Here is a 20,524-nt window from a genome sequence, read left to right on the forward strand (position 1 = left end):
CGTTTGCAAAGTGGGGGCGTATTGAACTCTGTAATCCATAGATAAATCATGAAGATATGATATAAGAATGATACTACTATGATATGAATTTATTTTTTAATTCATGTATGATCTATGCCGTAATCTCTTAATTAGTAGAGCACAGCAAAGTGTTGTGCACTGTTCTGAGTCCGATTGTACACTATTCTTATACTAACTATGATGGCAGCTGTATACTCTAAACGCTGCAAAGGCTTATTATGACGTCATCTATCATTCGGTGAAAAAGCTATGACGCCCTTGTCGAATCGTCGTCTTTTAAGATATTTTCAGTTAAATATAGTCATCAGTATTACTCGTAACAAATATGTTTGAATGTCAAATTATGGTAAGTCAAAGTGATAATCAAAGCTAAAGAGATATATGTGTTTCTAACTGATCACTACTCCAAACCATCTGGGCAAATAGTTGTAAAATCAGCAGTAAGTTTGAATACCGTATACTTTTAATAATATTATAAAACATGCTAAAATATGGCGCTATAAGTTCAAAATCCCTTCCATAATAAATTGGCAGTAAACATTCAAATGTAAATTTAACCATTAACGAAGAAGGAAAAGAGACACAGAGTCGTAAATATTCAGGGTATACCGGATTTTTTTCACCCAGTTTGGGACGATTTTTCCTACACTGTAGTGTATAATGTCCCGCTTCAGAGCACTCGTATTGTCAGTACGAGCAGTATGAATATCATGTTTCTATCAGATCAAGGTTAGGAACTGTTTGTACTGTCAATACCAGTGCTTTGAAGCATGATATTGGAGTACAGTTTAGAGAGGTTTTAGCATTATGAAATTGTCCCAAAACTGGCTGTTTTTTTTTACCCTACTCCTCTGTCTCTGCGTTGACTTCCATTTCTAAATTTCGTGCGTTCTGTTTAACCCTTTTGCGACATTTACGTCTTTGACGACGATTACGTAACACTTCACATTGGCTGATATCTGTAAAAGCTGGAGATCCTTCAAGAGCCAAAACAAATGTCTCCCTCTCGCTGAAGCATGACTCGTAATCTGACGTCATTTGCCACTTGCAGATTCCGTCATCGTCTGGTTTACAGAAACCAAACTCTTCTTCGCAATCTTCGCGATGATACCTCTCCGTCTTGTATGGGTTGTAGTAACATCTATGAGGGGTCCAATAGCTGCGTGCACCCTCGTACCCTGCACCACCATCCAACTCAGTGACTCTTATTGTCATATCAGACTTCACTCCTATAACCTGCAAAAACAAAATCAAAATATTTAGAGAAATACAAGAATTGTTCAGTTCAGTGTAGGAATCAACACCAAAAAAATTTTACTCTCGTAGATGCTATGGTGACCCGGATCCGCAAATTGGACAAAAGAAAAATGTCAACGTTTTATCTCAAAATGTGGATTTTGTGTTTTATCTCAAAATTTTGGCTTTCATCGAAACATTAAGTGGAAGATATGACCTTTTCATGTCGGCACTTCGACTTTTCTCTCGAAAATACAACTTGTTAATTATTAAAAGTTCGAATACTTAATCTTAAAATATCAAAATTAAGGATTAGTATGATCTCTATACAAGTAAGGTGGAGTGGTCCTTAAGTAAAGTAGGGTATATTGTGGACAACTATAGTGGTTGCTCGGAATTTTCTCTTAGTTCGAATTTTCCACTTTAAAACGAAATATCGAAACATCGACTCCTGAGGGGTTTATATGAAACAGAATATTGATCATTTTGATTGGCTTGCGCTCTTTATGCTATTTCCAAAGATCCAGCTGTATGATCTAGCACTGTCTTCGAGAGCGTATCATGTCACAACAGTGGGAAGCAGAAGCGTACTGCTACTCCCTACCCCACTTCCCCTCTGGTCAGTTCTTCCCCATCCTTATACCTACTCTAATTAAACAATTTGCATTTGAGTATATAGTGAACTTGACGTGAGATTTTTACGTACCTGACAACCACACATTCTTCCATACTTGAATTCAAATCCTTTCTGCTGTTTACTGGAAAGGTCCTCCCATTCCGCAGAAAAACCACAATTTCCATGAAGCAAGTACTTGGTCCCATTACTTGTCTCAATTAGGCTTCCTGAAAGGGAGACATTCTGGTTATATTATTGATTAAAGACAACGCCGAAATGACTGGGAGACACATTGAGAAGCTGGAAAAGCAGGAGAGGTGACGGAGAAGCAGAAAACAGGAGGAGCAGAGAGAGAGATGGAGAGAGGTGGAGAGAGAGGTGGGTGGAGGTGGAGAGGGGGGGGGGAGATCATGCAGGGGTGGAAGAAGCGAGAGAAGCCAAGGGAACGAAAGGAGATGCAAAAGGCGCAGACGGAACATGGAGGAGAAAGGAGCATAAGGAGCGGGGAGAATATGAAAGGAGGGGGGGGGGCAGGAAAGACATTTGAACGAGGGTCAAGCCAGGAGAGGGAACAGGGAGAGGGGTAGTAACGGTAAATAATAAATGAGTTTGGGGCTTTGGTTACACATTTAATGAATAATAACATAAAAATAAGTGAAAAAAAGGAACCAAAGATGTTTTTATGACCTCCAGACGCGGTGATTTTATATAACAGAATATGATTCCATACATTGCACATATTTGTTTTTAACATCACATTTTTGAGAAGGTTAGTGGCATGCATATGGTTTTCAAAGGTGGGAGGGTGTGAGGGGCAACTTCTAAAAGCCCCCGGCTGATTTATATTTGGCTTGAGGCGGATCGAGTACATTACAAAGGAGTGAGGTCAGTGAGGTCATTGAAGCCGACGCCGAATGTGGGGATCTATACCTCCAAAGACAAAACAGTTAAGACGTCACACGGTGCATTCCGAGGCGTATTCAGACTATACACAAGGTCAAGAGGGTTTGCTAAACTACTTATACTCTTAAATGGGAATAACAACCAGACTGAACCCGTTCCCTCCCGGATTGACGAATGGGGGTGAGCAATAACCTCCGCCACCCTCTCCTCAAAGATGATTTCTGAACGGGTTCTCCCATCCCCTCCCTCCCTCATATCTCCCGTCCCTGGGGCGGGGATAACCCTAGACCATTGATACTTACCAGTAACTAGGTACTCGGTATTTTGATCAAACCACGTTCCACAGATAGAAGTTGGGTTATAAAACTCCAGTGTATCTCCGATCTCCACACGGCCAGGCTTAAGGTCCTTCACTAGTTCAGCGTGTAGTAAGTTATAGAAGTCATTATCGTAATTCGGTATTCTGACGTTAAACTTAGTCGACGTCACCAGGAGACGCACAACTAAAAATAATAAAAATGAGAAGAAGAATAATAATAGTAATAATAATGATAATTTTTATTAAAAAAAGAGGAGCCTTCTAACTAATGAAAAGGGCCCGGCACTATTGAGTTTCTTCACAAACCTTCGAGGTATGGGAGGGGGTGGGCACGTGACCCCACGGCCCATCCCCCGGCTCCGTATCCCCTTATGTCGTTCATGGTTTTATAACACATTTTCCCATTAAGTATAATTGCACCACAGTAGCTATAGACATGTAATATTCCTGGATGAGTGATAGATGTTTATTAACTAATCTTCTCTTCATCCTCGGGGTTGCAGTTTCCTCAATCAGCTTCCTAATAACATCACGTTTATTAAACGACAAACAATTTTTTCACGGCCGCAAAGACAATTCTTACTAGGTTTTTCAGTATTATGATTATTTAATAACCTTCAAGCTATATGTATCCCCCATCCCTCACACCCCTTCATACTCATACAGGCGCGTAGCGAGGAATTTGCCAAGGGAGGGGCGAAAATGTAGGCAAACTATCAGAGCCGTAGATACGGCATTGCAAACTATCTAACCGTAGCGCCACCATAAGTTGGCGCGAAGCGTACAAGAAAGTTTGGCTGAAAATGCCTCCCAGATCGCTGGAAATGGCACTTCCCAGGCCTTGTAAGTTGCATCTTAGCATTTTCTCTTTTGAAATTACTAGCGATATCATAAAAAAATACAAAAAAAATATGCTCGAGGCGGTGGGCGGCTGCCTCCTTCGCCCCACCCCCCTTGGCTACGCGCCTGTACTCATATACAAACCCCTCCGAGTTAACAATAACAGGAAACTTACCAAAGTCTGCATCGCAAAAGACCTGTTGTGGATGGTAACGATAGCAGTCAGCGCACCCTTCAACAGAAATGCAACCCACAAGAGCAATCAAGATGGCGGCCGTTCGATACATTGTTTCGACTTCGTTGTCTTTCTTTCTGCAGAAAGTTAAACAGAAGTGTTAAGCAACGATTATATGAAACTAAACCAATGAATGTTATCATTGTAACACTGAACGGGTGGGTGGGTCTCTGGGCGCTCAGACACCAAATGAAATGATAATAACTTATTTTTCAAATAATATTACATCTTCATTTGATAAATGAAATGTATTGATTAAATCGATATTTATATGGACCCTGTTGTTTTTTTGTAGAAGAAAAGTGGGTAGAAAATGGTTAAAAGAAGCATTTTTACAAAGGAATTTGTCACAATCTGATGTACTCTACTATGATGGAGAGGTAAGGTATACATGGAGGTAACTGTCTCTTATTTTGATTCACTTAAATGAAAGATGGAAATTAAATACTAAATTCAAACGTTTTTAAATGTATGAAAGAAAGAAAAACGGATCGAAAGAACGAACGAACGAATGTATGGATGGATGAAGCGTCGTATTAAATTTGTGGGAAATACATTATCTGATTTTAATGATTAAAACGAGTCATAAGTAAGAAAAAACCGCTAATAGTTACACTGCATGTGAGGTATCTATGTGAACTAATCCATGGCTTTGCTAGAACGATATAAAGTCACTTTTTCTTAACTCAAAGATGCGATTTAATCAATTGTATACTTACAGTTTCAAGTCGTTTTCGTATAAAACAAGCAACTGTTTTCGTGACGCTTAAGTCGGTTGACAGAAGATGATATAACTACTGAAATTCTATTTTTTCTTCCAGAAGCTTTATACAAAGGTGTGTCCTAAACTACCATATCTACCATATCTGTTAATTTACGACCTCGCTGCAAGGAAACTAATCTGTGACATTAAGACAGCTCTTGTAGCTTGTAGCTTCAAGCAACTGGACTTATTATACACTATACTAAAAACTTATATAAATAAAGAGTTATGACTCCCTTTTGGAATATCGCTTTAGTTTATAATGTTTAATGATATGCTGGTCAGTATAGGGCATATTGCATTGAACGTGGAATAGCTGACGTCTGCCAAACAGACTAGCGGTCATTGATCTAAGTTATTCTCAACATCAGTCTGAGAACCGATTTGATCACCCGATAGTCATAGCTGGTACAGCAACTACTGTTCACGTCCCACAACCGTGCATCAGTAATTACTACTTTGTGTTCGTAACATGGTTACATGTGTTACAGATGGCACTGTAACAACTAGAATATTCATAATCATAATTTAAGATCCTCTACTGCACGTAACCTGCACATTACAGGCGGACACACTAATTTTTATAACAACCGTTTTTCATGCATTGCCGCAAAAGACTGGAACAAACTAGATCAAAGAGTAAAATCAGCAAGAAATCTTAACCATTTTAAACGCCTAGTATCTGATATTGTTTAGGCCTACTTCACTTTTATTTTTACCAAATTTCTTAATTTTCTTTACTCTGTACACATTTTTTATTATTAAGCATTATTAATGTATTTATGACTTCTTAAGTTTTCATACTTTTTATATTATAATATGTCTTTTTAAAAACTATTTTTTATTATATGTCTTTATAAAAACTATTTTTTAAAAACTATTTTATTAAGCATTATTAATGTATTTATGACTTCTTAAATTTTCATACTTTTTATATTATTATATGTCTTATCAGAGGGCCTCGTGGAAGATTAGCTATTGCTAAACGAACTACCCTCTTAAAATAAAGTTGAAATAAAATAAATAAATAAAATCTACAAAGCTGTTAACTTGTTCCCATGTAAGACAAAGAACTGCGCGACTGGACAAGGAGTCTAAGAAGATGAGAATGCCTACAAGATGAAGTATAGGAGGCACAGTACCGCTTGATTCCAGTTCACACCTCTCTTTAAATTACGCCAACTCGTCATGCCGAGAACGAGGATAGGCCAGGTTCGGGTATATCCATAGGCCTATGTAAAGCATAAAAGATTAGATACGACTTCATTTTAGTATTGCGTGCTCGTACTCGATGGTTGGTCACTACTGTTCATGTCCCACAACCGTGCATCATCAATTACTACATTGTTCGTAACACGGTAACATGCAGTGACGGAGCTAGGGGTATTGGTCAGGGGGGTCGAGAATGGTCTGTAGGGGCGCTTTCGACACTATCTAAGCGGAGCGCCACCACAGGTTGGCGCGGAGCGTAGAAGAATTTTTTAGTAAAGATACTCCCTAGATCGCCGGAAATTACCCTTTCCAGGCCATGCTAATTTGCAGATAAACGAAGAATAAATAGGTGTCATCGCCAACAAAATGTGACAAATGTCAATAGGTAGATGAGAGCGCAATAAAAAAGTCAATAGTCGCGAATAAGTAAAAAGTGGTAAAAAAGCTGAAAAGGGCGCCAGCAGTCCATTTGAGTCCTACAGGGGGGCATCCGCCCCTGACTGTATGGACGCTCCGCCACTGGTAACATGTGTTACAGGACACGACCAATAGTTACTGTACCAGCTACATGGGTATCTGGTGATTTGATTCAAATAGTTCACACCCAGCATACCTCCGGAGTTTTTCGCCACTTTTATTGTTTCATCACTTTTTGATTAGCCTATTTGCTTTGTCACTCGATTTAAAGTATAACGACCCTAAAGCTAACTATTTTGTCACTGTAATATCCGACAAACCGTACAACAAAACATAAATAAATAAAAGTTGATGTATATGTGTAAATATCATCCCGTCGTTATTACGGTGCACGCTGTTTCAACGCTAGCCACACCCTCAGCCAGAACTGCAGTTAACATTATAGCATTTTACAGGTATGTATTGCGACACTATACGAGTGTATGGACAGCGAGAATATCACGTGATCTTTAAACTTTTTCACATGCTTAAATCTCGTCTAATTTTCTCCTCCGTCTCCGTGCATATGGACTCTTCCCCATTGGTGGTTATGGTAGCGTTTCTGAGCAAGGGTGTGTGTGTTGGGGCGAGTTGGGGGGGGGGGGTGGGGTACCCATATTATTAATCTTGTTTTACCCAGTTTACCTCTCGTTGATCCCTCCTAGAATTCCAACATGTAGAACAACAACAACAAAATGTTTCATCCTGGTGTAGGCTTTAAATGCACAAATATACATCCTATGATAAGATTTGGATGAAGGTATGGGGAGGGAGACACTTGAGATTACTTATACGTTTAAGGCTATTAAGGATCCTCCATACGAAAGCATATTAAGCTGATGTGCAGTTTTCATGTCACCAGTACTTTAAAAACTGTTAGATTAATTCTTTTGGCCTATGTTGGCAATCAATGTGCCAATAAAGTTTCATAAATTCAGTGACTTCTTTTATGTTTCTAATATTCACTAGGTTTTATACGATTGGTGTCTATAGTTTCATCTTCATTGGAAAGATGCTAGTTGATAACAATACACAATATTTTCTTTATAATTGACAGTTTGATGAAAAGATCATCCAATGAAAGAACCTGACCTAGCTTCATTCATTCATGCTATAGGAGTTAGACTTGCAGTCTTTAGCTAGGATCATATACAACCAAAGCTAGGCCCAGCAAGATGTCCTTCAAACACAAATAAAGGCAACTTCTGACAAAATTAAAGCCAAAACCTAAACTTAAGCGCAGTAGAGCTGAAGGAAGCTCATCGGAAGCAGCGCCAACAAACAACAGAGGTCAATTGCTGTTAGGAAACAAACTGCAGAGCACTGACAAGAAAAAGAAAGTGCATATTGGTTGTATTGACTATAATGAAGAACACAAAGAATTCAAGCAAGTTAGAATCCAGAATGGTGTGGGTACAAGGCATGTATATGCATGGATCGGTCGGCTACCAAAGCAAATGTACAACAAATTGCTCAAGATCCCCCTCACTCCACCCCAAATGGGATGTCAGCCAAGGACCCTTAGTTCATCATTTTCTACAGATCTTCAGGATATGAGTCAGCAAATGATAGCAGATAATATGACAGCTTTACGAAACTTTTGAAATTAGCTACTTAGCTAAATTGCTAATTAGTCACAACTCTGAATGAACCTGATTATATCATCTGATTTAGTTCTGATGAGGAGTTCTCAGACGTTGGCTGTAAGACTGAAGTGATTACAAGTGTACACCGCTTCAAACTGAACAGTACTAAAGGTACAACCAACCATAGAGTTTGGAAGGGGAGGAGGGACCGAGGAGTTTGAGACAGCAATACCAATTGTATTCCTTGTTGCAATGAATTATTGATTTTCTGGAATTCGTCTAGCTTGGGACCAAAATTCCTAAATGTTTTTTTTAGAATGACTATATATATAGTTGATAGCAGTAATATTTTACATAAAGATAATCGGGCTTCCTCAACTTTATATGGTCAGTTTCCAACAACTGGTACTATTTTCGAGTTCTGTGTGTGTTTAATTAAATGAAACTTCAAGGACCACTCACTATTTGAGTAACAAAATTGTACAAAATTGTGGTAAAGACAATCCGTAACAGTGTAGTATAAGCAGACGTTTTCAGCGGTGGTATATAACATGATAACTCGTGCATTGTGCTCAATGCATTGTTGTCATCCATTTACACTTATTATACATTAATTCTGGTATCTCTCTCAAGAATCGGTATAATGTCGAGTAGCTTCCTGAATGTCCATTCAAGTTATTTTCATGCATTAGCAATCGATATTAATCAACCACCTGTTGACAACAGGGAATATCCCCCCTTTAAAGCGGCGTTCCTCTTGACAAACTTCAATTTCGTCGTCTTCAAACAGGGCTCGAAATGTCTTCAGTGCCATAATATGTAGAGAGAAAGTACATCATAACTGGCCTTCCGAAAGGTCCAGGGTGTAATCTGAAGGAACTTATGAGGTGTGAGTCCCACTGCAACGCGGCATCATCTAGTTTATCTTTCTACCAAAAACAGAAAACATGCAAATTCTGCGATGAAACACGCAATATGACAGGATCGAGAATAACTCATTAATACATATCCCAAATGGTTTGAGTTTATCGTAGGAGTCTACATGCCGTACAAAGTTTGGACAAATACCATGAAAACGTAGTCCGTTTACTGTCAAGGGTATAACTCCTAGGAAAGAAAGCTTTGTATGGGGATAATGTTATTATAAGAACGTTTGAATATAAACTATAGTTTATATTACAAACTTTGATTTGTTTGGGTTCATTTTAACTCTCCATTGACTACACCGGTTAATTTTAGGAAGACAGTGAATATTTGATTAGAACTAACGCACATAGAAATGCTGTTATAACCGTGTTAAATAGCGAGGTCGTCGGCGAATTTAATGCCTGCCAATAGACGGTCAACGTATTTTCTTTGAACTTTCTTGACTGTGTATACATATATATATATATATATATATATATATATATATATATATATATATATATATATATATATATATAATCTTAACATATGGCATTTTCATCAATACCATGCGTCAGGCTTGATTGGTTCTCAGAAAAAATATAAAAAGACATTTGGAAACAAAATCAATCGAAAGTGATTAGTGTGACTAAACTATCAGATAAATCATTGTTAATGAACCAAAATGAGTCATCAATTCCGTCAAAGTTCGAGCCATCAATAAACGTAATGTTATTAGGAAGCTGATTGAGGAAACTGCAACCCCGAGGATGAAGAGAAGATTAGTTAATAAACATCTATCACTCATCAAGAAATATTACATGTATATAGTTACTGTGGTGCAATTAAACTTAATGGGAAAATGTGTTATAAAACTATGAACGATATAAGGGCCTACGGAGCCGGCGGGGGATAAGACTTTGGGTCTCGTGCCCACCTCCTCCCCTACCTCGAAGTTTTGTGAAGAAACTTTACAATGCCGGGCCCTTTTCATAAGTTAGAACGCTCCCCTTTTTTTAAATAAAAATTCTTCTTCTTCTTCTTATTGTTATTAGTAGTAGTAGTGGTAGTAGTTGTAGTACTAGTAGTAGTAGCAGTAGTAGTTGTAGTAGTAGTAGTAGTAGTAGTAGTAGTAGTAGTAGTAGTCGAAGTAGTAGTAGTAGGTTCCAGTTTGCAGGGGTAGTTTGAAGTCATTTTGCGACCCCCTCCTCCTTAAAGCAAAGTCACATGCGTCCCACTATCAATCGAAGTTTTTGCCACCCCCCCCGCCACACCCTCTGCTACACGGTCATGTATGTGAGTCGCTGAGGTTTGACTGATTCAATGACTGACAGGCTCATTCCCCTCCCCCCTCCCCCACAGAAAGATGAATCAAATCTGAATCGAAACAGATATGTCTTATTAGCAAACTTGTGGAAGAAATGTGGAATAAAAGTACACAATTTCAGTGTCTCTATGAAGCAGCATACCCATCTCTGTAAATTAGCGACAGATGTCACTCGGACTTTTCTTAAGACCATGCTTGCATTCTTCCAAATAAAAAATAATCTTTTTTGTTTATTTCAGTGACTTTCAGTTTTTATAATTTCAAAAGATGGAGTGTTAAGTTTTAAAAAAAGAGACGAGTTATTAAAATGAGTCATCTGATTAAGTAATAGATTGCCCCATTATAATAAAGATACATGTAGCTCACCATTTCTCTGGAGCAAAACAAAAACTTATATTCCATGACGAATTATTTTCAGGACGATGTCACTAAACAGAGCCTAGACTCTTGTCACCTATTGTGACAAGGATATAATGTTATAATTGACACGAGCTTGGTAAAAAATAATCTAATTGTTTTGCATGAATTGAAAGGAATGATTTGGTCTAATTAAGATTAAGATAATATTTTTTAATTGAGGGACAGACACACCCACATGCATGACAGTTCAAAACTTTAAAAATATATCATGGTAGTAACCAACTAAAACCCGCGAGTAACGAAACGGCTATTTTCAGTGACAGAAACTTCGCTATTTTAAAATCGTAGACTTGAATTTATTGTCTGTATGTCAAAAACAAAGTTATCTCAGTTTTGCATGAGTGCAAGGGATCCGTTTTGTTTAATTAAAAATAAGAAACCTTTTTTATTGGGGAAAAAATTGCACCTCATGATATATTATATAGTTATTACATTTGATATATTTATGCATGATATATGATAAAAAGTGTCATCTTGATTAACAATTTCTGTAATCAACCACATCCAGGAATTAATGAAACGAACATTATGGTGACGGCAAATTGACTATTTAAAAAAAAAATTCTAGTTAAAATTTATTATCGTTATCAAAAAGGAGAAAGCCATACAGTATGCTAAGTTCTGCGAATTTATAAGAATCTGGTGACAGATGAGTTAATTTGAACATTAATTAATGAATTGAGTATAATTAGACAGACCAATATAGGCAGTGAGATGAAAGGAGGATGCGGGGAAGGGGTGAGCAGGGGGCATGACCGCCCATCTCCCATCGTCAGTTCGGGAAATGGTTCAGTCGCGGGATTTGTTGTTGTTGTTGTTGTTGTTGGTGCATTTAAACGAGGAACAATTACATCACTTCAACTGGGGTCCTTCTCCCATCTTGGTTTGTATTAAACCTCACACACACATTTATTAGCACAACCTTGCGTTATGAGCTACTTATACATACCTAATTTATACTATATGCCTAAGATTCAAACACTTGACGCATAAATGTTGATCCCCCCAACCCCACCACCACCCATACATGGGCGTCGGTTTTAATGAACCCAGGGCATGCAGCACACCCTCATTTGATTCACCTCTGGCCCTCCCATAGAGGCCCAATATACCTAAATCGGCCGGGAGAAATTTTAAAATTACTGACAAGACTTGGAAACATAAGTGCCAGTTCAAGTAATATTGCAATGTGCAAAATTGAAGTAGATCATCGGTTATCTCACACAAGCGCAATAGATTTAAACTTGAAAACGACAGTTTGCTACAACCATTTTGTGAGGTTATAAAATATTTCATGAATGCATTCAAATCAACATGTTACCCACATGTTATTGCTTCCACACATTCGAGTCCAGTTTCAGGGAACGAACTGTGGAACATCGTAACAAAACCATCCGCAAAAAGAAGTGCATTATTTTCTATAAAATATGGTACAGTTTATTCCCAAATATTGTTGACATTACAAAAGAAATCTTTATAGGGCATTTACCGGTACCGTTAATAGTTTCATCAATGTGTAATATATACTGCTTCCTTTTGTTTTTTGTTATCAAACATTTCGACATTTTCTCCGAGAGTTATTTAATTATGAACTAAAACTCTCATGGTTACCTTGTAAATAAGTTAATTAATTCAATTAAAAGTATTCCATAAAACGTACGGGAAAGAAATTTAAAAGACATAACTGGAATACAAAAAAAAATGTTTATAGTATGCTTAAAATAACGTTGTCGGTTCAAGTTTGAACAGTGGTATTATTATTATTATTATTACACCGGTGCTTATATAGCGCAAAATCTCAGGGTTCAATGCGCTTAACAAAACAAGTACAAAATACAAAAATACAATTGAATACACTGAATAATAGGTTTGTTTGATGGTAAACAAGCAGTCGTGAAATCTTGCCCCAGGGTAACTATTATCATGCACAACTTGCCATGAACAATGGTAACAAGAATACAACATTGTATATCTAAGTATGACGGTGTGGTTTTGCAAAACTGATTCTGTGGTTTTTACTAAGGTTGCATACTCCTATCAGAGTCTATATCCATCTGCTTGTTTGTTCTCCTTCAGGAAAAATGCCACTGGCAGCAGGAGAACATCTTTTTTTACCTGTTATCAATCATGATATACTTTTTTTTTGTGGCTGGCATTTTGAAGAACATGAATGGAAGTACATGTAGTGAACAAATTGGGTGAATTGAGGCAATTTTAGACCCTACAAGGCTTCCCAGGGTACGAAAATTGTTTAGGTTTGTTTACAAGTGGCAAAATTTCCGGCTCTGATAGCAAAATCTGCGCGGTCATGGTACAGAAAATTGATGGTGCAATGAAAGGCCAACTCGTCAGCTATCCGGTGATGGGTAGCGTTTAGCTAGTGAGAACTTCCATCTAGACTTAGAGACCACATTACTTTTGTGATTTAGTGTGTAAGTCAATGGGGCTTTTAATGGGCTTATGCTACCCTAAACCATGGAGGTAAATGCCTAAACATAAAACAGTTTCTTATTTTAGTCTTTAATACCGCCCTCAATTTGAAGTATATCGGATGGTTAACCAGATACTGTCTTGGTTTTTCTAGGGAACGGATGGACTTGTTCTTCCAGAATCGTTGAAGATCGATTACAAACGGAAAGTGTAAGTTGGCTGTATCAGGGAGTTGTTGTATCTTCGACGTTGACTATTACTGCTATTGAAATATACGACCACAGTTACCTTAGTTCACATCTAATTGATCACCTTGTTAACTGAAACTTGGACAGTCAAACGATGGCGCCCTTTCCTTTCCAAAGAATGACCGACTTCTGGTGATTGATGTGTATTGTATAGCAAAATTGCTGATTTTTTTTTTTCAGAATATGGAAGTGAAACATTTTGTATCGCGAAAATACTTCTTTTTTTTAAATTTATGTTCAAGTATCTGGCAACAACAGAATGGATTATGTCGTGAGGGCAATTCATCTGAAAATACATGTATTGTTCTATATAATTTTTCAATCATTCACCCACAGAGGAAAGGTGTATTTCGAAGAAAAAGGATATATTTTGATGAAATTTCTCAAAGTACTTTGACACCTAAGCAAACGTTCCAATGTATTAGTTTTCAATGATAAATCAACAAGAAGATTATAATAGCCTAAGTTAAGATTCCAAAGAGCATTTGCCAAGGTGACAACACAGACCCCCTATCTGTGATCCAATTTACTGGAGTATAAGATTTATAGCCAGTCAAAGCAGGGAGTTCTGTATCAGCTCCCTGGTAAAAATAGGTTACAATCAACGATATCTCGAGTTAGGCGCAAGATATTGAGACAGATTTTGCAGCTATAGCAGTATGGAGTGGTAAAGCTTTTCGTTTCCAAGACATACACATTTTAAGTTTTCATAAATCTGGGGAAATTTAATATACATATATATATATATATATAGATATAGGAATAACGGAAAAAACTGTTAAACAACTATGCTGCATTTAGAGAAAGGCTGGATCTCGAGTGAGATACAATAATTGAATTAGGTAAGTTATTGGAAGTAAAACAGCCAATGTTTGGTTTTTGCAGAGCTTTCGAGCAAAACTAGCTCTTCTTCAGTGCAAGATCACCGAAAGTGACAAGGAGTAGCAGGAATTGAAACTGTTTTATAGAGAGGATGTCGGCATGGTTGTAAAGGCAAAGCGACTTACTGATTTCTGCTGAATTGAGCAGAAGTTTTAGAAATTCGGATTATTTTAATCCGATTCCGTCGTAATTGTAAAGGAATTGTTTTGGTTTATCTGGGACGGCAAATCGTTTCTAATGTTTAAACCGAATGGTGCCGTGGTCTTTAGGTTTAGTTCCCAGAATTTTTCTTTCGCTTTCCTAGATTTATCTGCCCAAGAATCGTTCTGGTCAATGGCAATAACACGCAAATTCTCAACTGAATGATTTTGGAGATTGAAGTGATTTTCAACAGGTTGGTAGATCTTTTTTGTTTTGATCGCCGATCTATGTTGTGTCATTCTCATTCTAAGAGTGTTTTTTGACTCTCCAATTTATTGTAAGTTACAAATATTGCAGTAGATGAGGTAAATGACATTTTTGGATAGGCAGTTAATTTTGTGCCGAATTTGGAACGTGCGTTTGGTTTGCTTGCTCTGAAAGGCCCCGGTCGAATCGACAAGTAAGCACGTTTTGCAATTTTGTGTACAGGGCGATGATCCTGTAGTTTCTGTTTTGCTTTCCCCTAATGGGGTGTCATCCCGAAAGGATGCCCGAACTAAGATATCCCGTAGGTTGCTGGGTCTTTTAAAAGCGATGACAGGTGATTCTGGGAATACTGATTTCAGGCGTTCGGTGCCTTGAAGTAGGTGAAAATTCTTCTGAATGATATTAGCCAGTGGTGGGAGACCAGGGTGGAATTCAGTAACCAATGGTACCCTTTTGGAACTGGTTTGACGAGTTTTGTACGTCAATGTTTCGGTACGGGGTTTGCTTTTAGCCTTTTTGATGGCATTTTCAATAGTACCCCGAAATATATATATATATATATATATATATATATATATATATGTGTGTGTGTGTGTGTGCAAACTATGACGTAGAGTGTTGTTCTTTTCAAGATTCCTATTTCTTATTGTAGTCCTTAACGAATGAACCTCTAATTACAAGCCCACATATATCATTTGAATAATGTGGTTTTTCCTCTTTTCAAATAAGACATTTCAAATATTAAAAAAAAAAACTCGCCTTAGGCCACAGACTTGCGTTCAGTGTCCTGGAGGCGAAGGTTGTAAAAACAAAGGAAATAACATAAAACAATATTAGGCAGTAACTCCCTTTACGCATGCTTTACGTAATTAGCTAATGTTTATTCATAAATGAAACTAGAATTAAGGAAAGACTTGTATAAAATGGTCGATCTTTGATGGAGTTTGATGGGAGTTGCAGGTATGTTCATGATTTCCAATGCCTATATTAGAGTAATTAGGACATTGCTGTTCATAGGTGTCCGCATACCTTTAACTGAACGACTTCTAGCCCCCTACAGATTCTATAGGAGCCCAAGGCTTAATGGCATTTCCGTAATACGGTGGAGACAGCTTTGAAATAAAAAACCTCATTTTCCACCTCAAACGTATGCCAATGTCTGCAGCCGTTATTGCCACAATTATCAGAAAGCAATAAGGTGAGGGGTGGGGAGGGGGTGGGGTGGGGTGGGGTGGGTGTTGTCTCTTACGTCACGTGATACTTGCGTGTGGGTTTATCAGTACAGTAAAATCTCCTCACATGTGGCATGCACTTCATAATGCAAAATTACCCTGCAGGCTTTCGTTGTCAATGCAGTGTAACACGAATCCCTTAACGAGCAAAAGTTCTCCTTTAAACATGTCATATCACCTTATATAATGTACAACCGTCTTTAATAAATATAAAAAAAACCTACACATGGAGGCTCTCAAATCTCACTGCCAGTCAAAAATGACTACGGTATGCTGAAACTAGATATAATTTGGTTTACATTTTCACGTCATAATTATTTCGGAAATACGTAATGGAATACAATGGAAGGACATGATGATGCACGCTTGATTGACTATTATATTCTGGACAATTCATAGAAACAGTTTTTGTTTTGTTTTTGAGAAGGCTGCAAATTGACCTTAGAATGTATCATATATCGTGCATGACGTGAACAATGTAAATGCACGGCATACACAACGTAGAGTTATAATGTATGAATATATAGAGTGAAGCCTTATACATACACCATACGGTATATGACTACTGCGGAAGTAGGCTTACTGATTCAAATCAGTATGGCTTCTTTGGGAATTCCCCCTAAGCATACCACACGCGCCGAGGCATATTGTGGAACCATGCCGTATATGAGCTGGACTTTCAACATACATGCTTAAAGCGACTGCATGTGGAATTAATCGATGGTATAAAACTCTGGCTTTAGTCCAAGAAACAAAAAAAACAGCCCAAAATGGAATTTCCGTTTTTAAGACATTCAAGCTGACAAAAGTGAAATCTCTGGAAATGCTCCTTAAACCGGCCGAACACTACACGACTGGTCACGACGACGATCCGATGCAACTCAACGTGGGAAAAAAAATATCGCGGCTAGTCGGGCCGAGTATAGTGTGCGTGGGTTTAAGAATACGACTGAAAGTTTTTAAGTCGAACCGGCTTCAGTCGGGGCAACTAAACATGGAATATATTCCCGACTGGCAGTCGTGCAGTGTGCGGTGGTTCACGGCTAAAAATGAACAACTTTAACCATTCACGGGTAAATAAATTTGCTTATGACGTAAACGAGAGCCGGTCGTTTATTATTAACAGGAAACAGTCGTTGCGTGCACAGATCAGTGGGTCGGAATTTTTGTTATGCATTTTAAACATTTTATTTGAGGTCACCGAAAAGTCACCTTGGGGAATTTTTTTGAATGCATTTTAAACAGTTTAATTAAGGTCACCGAAAAGTCTTATGTTTATTTGTTTGTATTTTTTGTTGTTGAGTTTTGTTTGTTGCATTTGAGGAATTGACATAATGATTGTGCAGACTCACTCTAGTCTAGTCACTTTAATATATGACTCTCACCTGTATATTCATTTCTCAAAAAGTGATACAGGTAGGAAGGACAACCTATAGACTGCCTAGACTAATGGCAGTATTTTTAAGCAGACTACAACAAATCACAATTAATTCCGTACCTTAAAGGGTGTGAAGACTCGCGCACAAAGAAACGTCTCATGCCGGTAATCTGACCTAGTTTCGAATGTGTTTCGGTGTTAGACACCACCATTGATCCCAGAAAATACACACACAGCTTGCTGCCGTCGGTAATTAGACACTAGTGTACAGTCAAAACATATACAGCTACGGTCAATACCCACAACACTGTGTACATAGCATCGATGGACATCGATAAAAAGATAACAAGGTATCACGTTCATTACTGTCTGCATTTTGTAGCGACAGGAAGAAAACTTCACTTGCAAGCAATGGAAAGATAACTTTCTCAGAACGCCCCCCCCCCCCCCGTTTTGGGGCGAGTCTTTAATGCCTTTAAGTCATCCATAAAATTTCATCACTGAACTGCATTGTTCAGTCATCTCTCTCGCTATGGCAACAGTGAGCAGAGCACAAGTTCATCACTGCATGAAAATCATGCATCCAAGAAAATGTCACTAAAATTAGAGCCTGCATGGGCTAGAACCAATTACTTGATCCACTCTCAATATTAATCCCACAGGGTACACCGATCGAGACCAGAATCGTCTAATCATGGCGATGTCGATAAAGGGCATAGATACTATACGTGATTATTGGAATATCAACAAACATCAGTGAGATTGCAAGTTTACTGTTTTACTGTGTTATCTTTGAGGACGCTGAATCATCATTTGCCAAAAGCATTGGAATGACGTGATAAGGCGCTTGTTTATACATTGTGATGACGTCTTCAAAAGGGGTGAATTATTTTTGGGGCAACTTCCACAAAACTAAGGCACTTGTAGCTGCCCATGCGCAAATCTCACCAGGCGGTTGTTTCGTGAATGCGGAAGTTCAGAAATAATACACTGTAGCGGTGCATACACACTTCTGTGGAGTTGCCAACACATGAACTACTTGCGCACAAAAAGTCCACATTCACCATTATAAAACTAGATCTCTCAAAGTCAGCGTACGAACCTCACAGCGTTACGTGGATAGAATTCTCAACGATAAAGTAAACGTAAGCTGGATTCCTTCTTTGTAAATTAAAATTGTATATTAGCTGTAGTGATACCCAAATGTTCGTATTTTAGCTCAGTAAAGTCAATTGAGGTTAATATAAAGGATGGCATACTGAAAAGTAAGAGTAGGCCTAGGCCTAGGCCCCAACTGAGCCTAGGCTAGACTGTGCAACATAAGTTTTAGCAAGCATCTGTGGCTAGACTAACGTTACAGTGGTGGGATGGATATTGCGAAACAAATATCGCCAAAACAAGTCGGTGGAACTATTCAAAAGTTACCATGCAATTGTGAGAACATTCAACTAGATTTGACCGTCGGTGTTTTAGTTTTACAACAGTCAGCAGCTTGTTAGTTATCGTAATTGGGTGCTTGTGTTGCACCGAAGTGTGCATCATTTGTTTTGACTAGATAGATGGGAAGGTTGCATATGGGCTATAGCTGCCTTACTCCCCTTAGTTGTATTTGTTGCATCAAAGTGTGCATATATTGTTTTGACAATGGGGAGGCTGCGTACAAGCTAACTAGTAAGCCTATACATGTACCACTGTAAAACAATGCAATGTTTACATTTTCTCGTACGTTTAATAGCAACATATTTTTATCAAAATTTACACTTCACCACAATTATATTGAGATGAAGAAGGACTTGAATATCACCAAATGAAGGACGAGACAGAACTTGAATTACTGTCTCCCTTAAATTGAACATAAGATGGTTTCACTGAAAATGGAGAGTGATGTTAGCGAAGTTTATCTCTTGTTACAAAAATTGTGTTTCCGTAGTAAGTTCTTTGACCAGGTAGTGATTCTTAAAAATTGGTGTCCTCAGAAATGAAAGGAGAACTTTCGAGGTGCATGTGAGAGCATGCATTCTCACTCATTGCTCATTTTGCCACATTTTTGCACTTGAGTCTAATCCTGTTCTTCAGCTTCTGCTTCTGTTAGATACTCATTAAAAACCCCTCTCTGGTATCACAACCAGGATGTTGGTGCGCAGCGCAGCAGTGCTAATAATAATGCATGGGTAATCTTGTCTTAAACACCTCAACATTATTCTTAGAATGAGAAAAATGTTTGAAAGAAAAGTTGTTGAAATGTCCATGAAAAATCCACCCACAGGTATTTTCCCGATGTCGGTCATTCTGTGATCATCACATAAAGCAAACATATTTTCAACTAGCAGTGCATGATTTCCTGTTGATCTTGCTACATACAGTATGGGCAACTGTACTAGTAATGTTGTTTCTATGTTCAACGATGCATGCAAATTTTTTGTTTGCACAGCAGAATCCCAAAAGTTAACAAATTTTCCCGTATGATGGAGCTATTTAAAGAAGCCTTATCTGTATTTGATATGTCATTTTTTTGTAAACATAACAGTAGGTCAATATATATGTGATCTTCCCCATGCGTCTCATTGTTTGATTACCTACAGTACAGCGTTGTTGTGATTTAGTGATTGAAGGACAATCTTATTTTATAAATTGGAATACATGGCTAGAAAGAATCATTACATTGACATGTATATATTTATGAATTTAATGAAACTTTTGGCTCTTTTACATAATCTGTGCATGTATGTGTTATTTGAACATGAATAACATTTTTTTTTGGGGGGGGGGGGATACTTGAGGAAATAATCTGGTTTGCCATTCTCTCTGCTGTCCCTCCCCAACTTACCCTCTTCTATCCCATTTCCTTCCCCCATCTCGCTCTCCGAGAAAATTATAACAGCGCTAATGGTAAAACATTGACATTATAAGTGATTAAACCCCTGTCTATAAATGTTGTTTGGGTGCAACTCTTTTTCGTCAAATGGCAATTTTGAACATGTCTAGCGTTCTTCCAAGCACTTTAAATAGACTGTGTGAGATTTATAAGATCAACTAAATGTAGGCTATACTGAAACTGTATGTAATAACAGTAGTGTATAGTTTTATACAAACATTAACAATGCGT

The 20,524-nt window shown here is 37.9% G+C and overlaps 2 protein-coding genes across 2 annotated transcripts in view; one reads left to right on the forward strand and one right to left on the reverse strand.

Moving 5' to 3' along the window:
* Positions 1-860: 860 nt before the first annotated feature.
* Positions 861-4,241, reverse strand: LOC139962127 (metalloproteinase inhibitor 3-like). The gene is made up of 4 exons (XM_071962043.1): positions 4,111-4,241; positions 3,079-3,279; positions 1,964-2,100; positions 861-1,257 (listed from the first exon to the last, which is right to left on the reverse strand). Exons 1-4 carry the CDS (start codon positions 4,220-4,222, stop codon positions 865-867), a joined length of 843 nt encoding a protein of 280 aa, XP_071818144.1. The 5' UTR covers positions 4,223-4,241; the 3' UTR covers positions 861-864.
* Positions 4,242-18,401: 14,160 nt separating this feature from the next.
* LOC139961093 (protein kinase C delta type-like) overlaps positions 18,402-20,524 on the forward strand; it is a 38,892-nt gene continuing 36,769 nt past the window's right edge. Inside the window, exon 1 of the mRNA XM_071959978.1 lies at positions 18,402-18,563. The gene's annotated coding sequence lies outside the window, so the exon portion shown is untranslated. The remainder of the gene's footprint in view (positions 18,564-20,524) is intronic.

Source organism: Apostichopus japonicus, chromosome 20, assembly GCF_037975245.1.
Source record: "Apostichopus japonicus isolate 1M-3 chromosome 20, ASM3797524v1, whole genome shotgun sequence".
NCBI classification, from domain to species: Eukaryota; Metazoa; Echinodermata; class Holothuroidea; order Aspidochirotida; family Stichopodidae; genus Apostichopus; species Apostichopus japonicus.